Below are 10,086 nucleotides of genomic sequence, written 5' to 3'. Positions count from 1 at the left end.
AATAAATTAAAAGATTCCCTATAAACATATACACACACATTTCCTAATTGTGTTTTTATGGCTTTAACTTTTTATATGCGGCAACTTTTGAACTTTTGAAATTGTTTAGCATATGTTTTTTTCTTTTCTTTTTGGTTGCTTGCAATTTTCTACAAGATCTCCATTAGAGCATGATTCTGGCAGACTTTATGTTAATTGCTGTTCCAATTCATGAAAACTGTTTAAAACATGAATTTGAAAAAAAAAAAATCTTATTTCAACTATAATTCTGTAGCTAAAATTCTTTTTCTAAACTTTGCAAACATTCTGTGCAATCTAGATTAGTGCTGAGAAAAAAACTGGATTTAAGTTGCTCAATGTTCTTCAAAAGGTGAAAAAGCATAATGAAACATAAGCTCATCTGAACAACACCCATTTTCAATTTCAACATAGTAAAACTCCTGTTTGTTCTTAGGGCAAATTCAAAACCATACATATTGGAATTGGTTATTACTTAAGATAATGTATGCAATCATAAGTAAAGATGCTAAATTGGCAAAAAGAAAACCATGCAAGTAAGCAAACCCTAACAACATGTGGGACACACCCTCTCAGTATATAAAGGCTTGTCACTGTCCTTGGTAGCAAGCATTCCCTGGGCTAAACAGCATCACCATGTCTGTTCGATACAGCTCAAGCAAGCAATACTCTTCCTCCCGCAGTGGGGGAGGAGGAGGTGGAGGAGGAGGATCATCCCACAAAATTTCGAGCAGCAAAGGCTCCATTGGTGGAGGATTTAGCTCAGGGGGGTTCAGCGGTGGCTCTTTTAGTTGTGGGAGCTCTGGTGGAGGCTGCTTTGGGGGCTCATCAGGTGGCTATGGAGGATTAGGAGGAGGTTTTGGTGGGGGTAACTTTGGTGGAGGTAACTTTGGTGGAGGCTGTGGAAGCAGCAGCTTTGGTGGGGGCTATGGAGGAGGCAGCTTTGGAGGTGGCAGCTTTGGTGGGGGCAGTTTTGGTGGGGGCGGCTTCGGTGGAGGCAGCTTTGGAGGCTATGGGGGTGGATTTGGAGGAGATGGTGGACTTCTCTCCGGAAATGAAAAAGTAACCATGCAGAATCTGAATGACCGCCTGGCTTCCTACTTGGACAAAGTTCGGGCTCTGGAAGAATCAAACTATGAGCTAGAAGGCAAAATCAAGGAGTGGTATGAAAAGTATGGCAACTCAAGCCAGAGAGAGCGTCATGACTACAGCAAATACTACCAAATCATCGAAGATCTTAAACATCAGGTAAGGTTCATATTAAAAATCCAACTTTAAGCCTATTTTTTATCCATGTAATTCAAACAGATGAATCTAAATTAACCACAATGTAGCTATTCACTGTGTTTGCCTATGTTACTTTCCTGCTTCCAAAAACAATCCAGTCTTATCAAAGGTGAATATTTGTGATGAGATGGTCATTGAAATCTTCAGCACGTGTTGCATATCTTACAGGATGGCGGATTACTGAGAATTTTTTAGGTTTTAGTGAGTATATGAGTCCATAGCTAAAATACTAGATAATTTACAAATTCAGGAACTAAAAGAATTACTAAGTGAATCAAAACAAAATATTATTCAGATTGATAACAAAAAAAATATTCATTACCAATGACAAGTAACATGAATTCTCCAGGATGGAAATGGGATAGTTTGCCCCTAGAGAATTTGTGAGTTGTACCTACTGTGAGCCAGCCCAGAGTGTATTCCTTTAGAATATGTATTTAAAACAAGTTAAACCGAAAGGTATGAGTCAGTCAAAAGTTGGCTGAAATACATGGAAATCACCCAGGATAAAAGTAGGGGAACACACATGCAGGAACACAGCTTATAATTGCAGTTAGTTTTCAGAAAAGGACAATACAGAAATAGCAAAGTATAGAAACTTCAAGAGAACGAATGACTCAAATTTAAGTATCTGGGTAATCCTGCAATTTTTTATATTTTGTAAGATTTTGTAAGAGAACATAAAAATGCAGGTCATCTATGCCACCATAAAAGCCATATCTGTATCTGATCTCTTTGCCTCTCCCTCCAGATCCTCCGTCTAACAACTGACAATGCCAATATCCTGCTTCAGATCGACAACGCCAGGCTGGCAGCTGATGACTTCAGATTAAAGTAAGCTAAGTGAACGTGGCACAACACTGTTGTAAAAGATACATGAGTTGCTTTTTTTTTTTTTTTTCAACTTCAAAGTCTTTAATAGTTACCTGTTAGGAGCAATGTAAGGTAAGGGTTATAATCTACATGAGTTGCTTTTAACAATGACTTTGGATGCCCACAACAGCATTTACATTTTCTTGAGTTCATGCAAAGTTAAACGGTACTGGAGTCGTCAGAAAATGTTTCAATCTCAATATTACCTTTTGGGCAATATTAAAAGAAAAAAATGCATTTTAAAGTAACTGCTAAGCTTCTTTGCATTAAACCACTAATATCCCTATGTGAATTGGTATACAATGAATGTTGCCATGATATGAACTCAACTCTATATTTGCTTCTTAAACAGTCTCAGCCCAAGTATACCTCCCATATGTAAGTTATATCCAGTATTTGTACTATGCGTTTTTCAGGTATGAGAACGAGGTAGCCCTGCGCCAAAGCGTGGAGGCCGACATCAACGGCCTGCGCAGGGTGCTGGACGAGCTGACCCTGTCCAAGACCGACCTGGAGATGCAGATCGAGAGCCTGACTGAAGAGCTGGCCTACCTGAAGAAGAACCATGAAGAGGTGATGCAAAAAGTTATACTTCCCCCAGCCAAGAAAAGGGTTCATTGTGGTCATGGTGCAGTCATTAAATTTTTCTGTTCCTCAAACAGGAAATGAAAGACCTTCAAAATGTGTCCACTGGTGATGTAAACGTAGAAATGAATGCTGCCCCAGGTATTGATCTGACTGAACTTCTGAATAACATGAGAAACCAATATGAACAACTTGCTGAACAAAATCGCAAAGATGCTGAAGCCTGGTTCAATGAAAAGGTAATTCATCTTCCTTCATGATGAGGCCAGTGGACGTTTGGTTATCATTTCAGATTTTTCTCATCTTTTCCCCTGTTTTTAATACTCTAGAGCAAGGAACTGACTACAGAAATCAATAGTAACATTGAACAAATGTCCAGCTACAAATCTGAGATTACTGAATTGAGACGAACAGTTCAAGCTCTGGAAATCGAACTACAGTCCCAACTAGCCCTGGTATGTTAATAATTCTCTCTCTTGAAATAACTTCTATGCAACTCAAGAGAAAAGAGGGGGTAAGAAAGTAGAAATAAAATTGGAGCTCTTTGTTAACAGGGGAGAAGTCTTAGCGGCCCTGCTCTAAACATGCTTAAGTTAAAATGTTGCCATTGAACATAAAACACAAATTCTGTTCATTTTCTTTATTCTTCTATTTGATGTCTTATTAAACGATTAAATAATCTTCACTGTATTTAATTAAACAGTGAGGTCGCTAAGTCACCATCTATGCTCTCCTCTTTCTCAGAAACAATCCCTGGAATCCTCGTTGGCAGAAACAGAAGGCCGGTACTGCCTGCAGCTCTCACAGATTCAGGGCCAGATCTCCTCTCTGGAGGAACAACTCCAGCAGATTCGAGCCGAAACCGAGTGCCAGAATGCTGAGTACCAACAACTCCTGGACATTAAGATCCGACTGGAGAATGAAATTCAAACCTACCGCAGCCTGCTAGAAGGAGAAGGAAGGTGAATCATTAACATGTTTAAATTACCCCAATTGGTTTTATTGAATGTTCTAAATCGCCAGGTTCTTCCAAGACCCAAAGAAGTGCCAGAGGATGGGAGAAAGGGAGGAGAAGGGAGAAAGCAAGGAAAGGGCGTCTGCGGCCACAGCTTCCACCCCCCATGGATATGACTCTTAGGGTTGTGTGCAACATAAAACTGTTTTTAAGTAATGGATTTTAGAATCCACACTTGACAGGGTTTTGGGTTTTTTTTTTCCCTCTCGAAACACGTTGTGCTTATTTTTAAAGTAACAATAACGTGGAAAGCGACCCACCCTTTTCCAAAAAGTTAGAGGTAACCGAACGGGACCCTTCCTCCTGGTAGTTCTGGCGGCCACGGCGGCCAGTTCCCCGGCAGCGGCGGCCACGGCGGCCACGGCGGCCAGTTCCCCGGCGGCGGCGGCCACGGCGGCCACGGCGGCCAGACCCCCGGCGGCGGCGGCCAGACCCCCGGCGGCGGCGGCCAGACCCCCGGCGGCAGCGGCAAGGGCTCCGGCGGCAAGGGCTCCGGCGGCGGCTACGGTGGCGGCATCGCCAATGGAAGTTTCAAATCCTCGTCTTCTGGGTCGGTTGGAGAATTCTCTTCTAAGGCACCAAGGTCAGCAGAAACTAGCTGGGGTAATCAGAATTAGTTTTAACTTTCGGTGATGGTTTTGTTGCTTTTTTACGCTCTAGAGCTTTTTAAAAAATTAAAATCTCAAAGAAGATTCCCACTTGCATTTTTTAGCAAACTGTACTCTTTTTTTTTTTTTAATATTTTATTTATTTATTCATGAGAGACAGAGAGAGAGAAGCAGGCTCCCAAGGAGCAGGGAGCCCGATGCGGGACTCGATCCCAGGACCCTGGGGTCATGACCTGAGTCTAAGGCAGACGCTTAACCGGCTGAGCCACCCAGGCGCCCAGCAAACTGTACTCTTGACATCCATCTTGAAGGAAAAATGTCATAGTCCAAGATGCTGTTGCTTAAACATTGTTCGGAATCTTTTTTTAAGAACGTAAAAAATGAACTTTCTTTTTTTTAATGTAGTTTTTTTTTAGAAATTTTGATTAATTAGTAAGGACCCCACAAATCGCTTAGTCTAAATTCCTTTTTTTTCATGATTCACATACAGATACTAACAAGCCCAGAGTAATCAAGACAATTATTGAAGAGGTGGCATCTGATGGTAGAGTCCTTTCATCTGTGGTTGAATCGGAAACCAGGAAACACTATTAAGCCGCACCAAGAGGAAAGAGTCTCCCTTTACACAGATCATTATGTACAGATGCATGAAAAACAAAATCACCAAAACACTTCAGTCTTAATGGTCTATGGAAATAGGTTCACTCCTTGAAAATAAGGTGTCTAAAAGGTGTTTTGTGGTTTCTGTATTTCTTCTTTTCACTTTACCAGAAAGTTTTCTTTAATGAAAAAAAAACTTTTCTGTTCTCATTCACTAATGAATTTCAATAAACTTTCTTACTGATGCAAGCTATCCAATTTGGTCAGAATTGTCTTTATTTAAATTAATTGATATTTTGAACCTTAAAGATTGATGAGCTATAGCCTTTGAAATTTGATTTATCCAGAAATTCTGAAGACAGAACTATTATCATTATGATTTCTCTATTAAATGTTTTAATCTTGTGGGTATGTTGGATCAATGTCAGTAATCTCACAGAGTGGAAAGTCTCTGAGACGGTCTTACTGTTTCTTAAAGACACACAATATATGGAAAACTCCCAGTGCTCTGGCTTTGAATTATTTCAATCCTGAAAATTCTAAAATATCTCAGACCCCAAAGGCAGTTATCGGAAGTTTCACATTTTCTGATTACTTGGCTTCTCACATTTACCTACCCTCATTTTCTTCCCATTCATTTCTGCCCAACTGCTGTATAGCTTAAGAGATATCATCCACCACTTACCAGGCCAGTAAAATCGTATCACCCCAACAAAATTATTTGGTGTATATCAGATGAGCAGGAGAAACACTGTCAAGACATGATGATGCTAGTTTTACCAAAGGGACAACTAAGGTCCCTGCCTTCGCCAAACTCTGTCTAGTGATAAGGGCTAAAGACCTGGTACTTGTCAACCCAATCACATCCTTCAGCCACTAAGAACCCAACTGACACTACTTAGTACTCTGCTAGTATATGGAGTAGATGGATTTATTAAAGGCTGGATTTATTTGTTGCCCCTAAGATTACCTTGTGTTCCCTGGTAAATTCCTAGATTACCCATGTCTACCAAATAGCAGCCTTCCTCTGTATCCTTACTGATTTGAGCTTGTTTCCCCCAAGACCTGAGCCTTGGTCCCCAGGTCATTTACTTGGGACTCCCGCTGGGTAAACCCTACCCTCTACTCCAGACTGATGACCAGAGCCATATTTCACAATGAATGTACTTCCGTATAGTCAAGGCTCCATGACCTGTCTAGCACCAAATATTACCGTAGTTTAGAAACTGTCCACTGTAGTTGGCATGTCTTTTTATGTGGATACCAGCCTCCCTTCTTGGGAGCCAGTCTCCTAAGCTTCACTGTTGGAAGTCCCAACATGCCACACTGCAAAACCCTAAAACAGAGATGTTGCTGGGTAAAGCCTCTGAGCTGCCACTGTGTATATACTGACTGCTGTTCAGAAACACTACCTTTTCAAAATACCTAACAAAGTTAGCCAAGTCCTAGGATTTAGAGTAGCATTAATAATCTGAGATGGCCATTCTCCTTATTCTGAAGAAATAAGTAGTTACATATTCAATGACAAATATAAATATGTTACTGTGAGATAGTTGTGTTTGTTATTAAACTTTGTCTTTTTTCACCCATTCCCACCACCACCATCTGCCTAGCCCCCCACCCCAAGCCAGGATCTCAGCTGGTCACAGTTTTTCATCTGGTTGGGTGGTAACCCAAACCTTCATTTCTGAAAGGTCTAAATCATGGTAGTCCTGCTTCTTACCTGTTCTGTCTTCCAATACCTTCTTAAACAATTATTTATATTACATTTTCTCTGATAAAGAACTACTTTTTGGGCACCTGGGTGGCTTAGTTGGTTAAGCAACTGCCTTTGGCTCAGGTCATGATCCCGGAGTCCCGGAATCGAGTCCTACAAAAGGCTCCCTGCTCAGCGGGGAGCCTGCTTCTCCCTCTGACCCTCCCCACTCTCATGTGCTCTCTCTCACTCTCTCAAATAAATAAATAAAATCTTTAAAAAAAAAAAAAAGAAGAAGAACTACTATATGAATGTAAACTTATTGCAGTAATCATTTCTCTGTGTAGGTAAGTCATTATACACCTTAGTGCGATATGTCAATTATATCTCAATAGAACTGAAAAAAATTTTAAATAGAACTTTCTGAACTGGACTCAAACTATAGTTTATTGAAGATAGTCTGTCTAAACAAGTTTAATTTTAACAAGGACATTGGTATTTATAGTTTAAAAAAATTATTGTTATACCTATACAGATCACTATTCTTACAACATGGATTTATCATGTAGCTGCTTAAAAAATCCTGTACACATTCTTACAAATTCTAAAGTTGTCACAGAGTCCTGCTGTTTAAGCAGGACAGTGTCCAATGAGACTAGCAGAGCCAATTCTGGTACTCATGTGGAATCCTACTAAACAGCAAAAGCTTGTCTCGCCAGAAGGATTTGCATCATGCTGCTTAAAGCTTTGCACAATGAGTCTGATGTCTGTGATGGCTCAATTTTGCTAGGGCATGGCGAAGTAACTTAGTTACGGTCAGGTTTATAAGGGAAATAGCTTGAGTAAGGTTAACTAAATAAGGTCCACCTAGTATCCCATCTACATTGCATCTGGAGAGTGAGAATTAGGGAAAGAGGTCATTTCTGGCTTTAAGCATCCATTTCCAAATCAACGGTTCCTGTTCTTCATATCCTGGCACTGGCATTTACAAATCATGTAACGTTTGGACAAGTTACTTCAACCCTTCTGAGTCTCAGTTTTCTTATCTATACAATAGGGACAACAGCTACTTAGAGATTATTGTGGGGATAAAATGAGTTAATGCCTATAAAACCCTTAAAAAATGCCCACCATGGAGTAGACACTGAAGAAACAGTATGCTATTTTCCACAGCGAAGAAAACCATCAACAAAATGAAAAGGCAACCTACCAAATGGAGAAGATATTTGCAAATGATATATCTAATGGGAGCTAATGTCCAAAATATATAAAGAACTTACACAACTCAAAACACACAAAAAATCCAACTAAAAGTGAGAGAAGACATGAATAGACCGTTCTCCAAAGACATATGAGAAGATGCTTGACATCACTAATTATCAAGGAAATACAAATCAAAACCATAGTGAGATAGCATTTTACACCTGTCAGAATGGCTAAAATGAAAAAGAGAAATAATCAGTGTTGGCAAGGGTGTGGGGAAAAAGAACCCTTGTGCACCATTTGCAGGAATGTAAATTGGTACAATCACTGTGGAAAACAGTATGGAGTTTCCTCAAAAAATAAAAAATAGGAAAACCATATGATCCCGTAATTCCACTACTGGAATATTACTTGGCCATAAAAAAGGATGAGCTACCTTGCCATTTGCAACAACATTGATGGACCTAGAGGGTATTATGCTAAGTGAATAAGTCAGACAGAAATACAAATACCATATGGTTTCACTTATATGTGGAATCTAAAAAACAAAAAGCAGAAACACACCCATAAATACAGAGAACAAATTGATGGTTGCCACAGGGGAGGGCAGTGGAGAGATGGGTATACTGAGTGAAGGGGAATAGGAGATACAGGCTTCGCAGTTACGGAATGAATAAGTCACAGGGATGAAAGGTACAGCATAGGGAATATAGTCAATGCTATTATAATGGCATGGCATGGTGTCAGATGTAGCTACACTTATGAGCACAGCCTAAGTATTGAGTTGTCAAATTGCTACGTTGTATACTTGAAACTAACATAATATTGAGTGCCAACTATATTTCAATTAAAAAACAAAAAATACTATATAATTTGAAAAATATTTTCAAAATATTATCAAAAAAACTGAAAAAGACAGTCCTGAAATTTGGTAATTGCTATAAATTTTTAATTCTGTTCCTTCATTGTATCTGCTTTTATTCTGCCTTTATAATGTGTGCTTCTGGTATGTATTAAATAAATCCAAATAAATGAGGGGTTTTTTTGTTTTTTGTTTTTTTTTGAGTGAGAGAGAATGAGAGATAGCACGAGAGGTAAGAGGGTCAGAAGGAGAAGCAGACTCCCTGCTGAGCAGGGAGCCCGATGTAGGACTCGATCCCAGGACTCCAGGATCATGACCTGAGCCAAAGGCAGTCGCTTAACCAACTGAGCCACCCAGGCGCCCCTAAATGAGGGTTTTATAAAGAAAAAAAAACCCAACAGTATTCTGTTCATCCTCAGAGAAATATGTTTATTGACTAAATAATCCAGTTTCTCCAAAGATGGACATGAGCATCACAATAGGTTGTCAGAGTAGGTGATCATTAACATGGTCTGCCCCGGGGTAGAGATCAAGGTCAGGTTGCTGTCCTGGGGCTGCAAAACAAAATTCCAGACAGCAGGAATAGTGGTGAGAGTGTGTCACAAAGGATTAGGACGAATGTAGTCCTATGAACCTGAGGTTCAATAAAACAGAGCCAGAGGTGGAGGTAAGTGGGAAGGACCAGATAATTGTCCCAAAGGTTTGAGAGAGTTGACCATGCCTAAAAGCTACAGCTGTGGTCACCCTCATCATGAAGCAAATGACCCATGCTGCATCTTTGAGTGACAAAGAGAAACAAGTTATCACAACAAAAATAAATCCAGTCTGGAAACCAGGTATGAAGGAGATAGATAGATAGATAGATAGATAGATAGATAGATAGATAGATAGATAGATAGATTTTTTTTTTAAGGATACTTTTGGAACCAGATTGTCCCACAGAAATTCTGGCCAAAGGAGGAAGGACTCTGAGTTGTCACATTGCTTTTCAGTGTCTCTAAATAAAAATAAAACATCATCTCACACCCCAACACTGAATAAAAGATCTTTGCAGCCTAGTACCAGTTAGAAAGGGAATTATTGTGAGTTAGTACAAATATTAGACATTACCTAGGGGAAGAATTTGAGTAGTGCTCTGAAAATAGGTTTGTCCTTCAGGATTTTAGCAAAGAAAAAAAATCTCATACTTAAGCTTCTAATATCCTACTCTGAGTAAGTTACCTCAGAAGAAAGGCTTAAAAAGCATGAATAAATAGGTTCACAGGCTAGCTGAGCCATGACAAAGCTAATGACCTTTTTGGAAGAAGAACTCTCATTCAAGTTTTGATCTATAGAGCCT

At 39.7% G+C, this 10,086-nt stretch overlaps 1 protein-coding gene across 1 annotated transcript; it reads left to right on the top strand.

Moving 5' to 3' along the window:
* The first annotated feature begins 654 nt into the window (after positions 1–654).
* On the top strand, positions 655–4,917 carry KRT10 (keratin 10). Its single transcript, XM_035027470.1, has 8 exons — positions 655–1,266; positions 2,057–2,139; positions 2,595–2,751; positions 2,841–3,002; positions 3,093–3,218; positions 3,508–3,725; positions 4,089–4,361; positions 4,877–4,917. Exons 1-8 carry the CDS (start codon positions 655–657, stop codon positions 4,881–4,883), a joined length of 1,638 nt encoding a protein of 545 aa, XP_034883361.1. The 3' UTR covers positions 4,884–4,917.
* The last annotated feature ends 5,169 nt before the right edge of the window (positions 4,918–10,086 follow it).

Source organism: Mirounga leonina, unplaced genomic scaffold (genome assembly GCF_011800145.1).
Source record: "Mirounga leonina isolate KUSES-001 unplaced genomic scaffold, KU_Mleo_1.0 Mir_200, whole genome shotgun sequence".
Classification (NCBI taxonomy): Eukaryota; Metazoa; Chordata; class Mammalia; order Carnivora; family Phocidae; genus Mirounga; species Mirounga leonina.
Note: the sequence above shows the minus strand (reverse complement) of the source record. Positions and strands in the feature narration are given on the sequence as shown.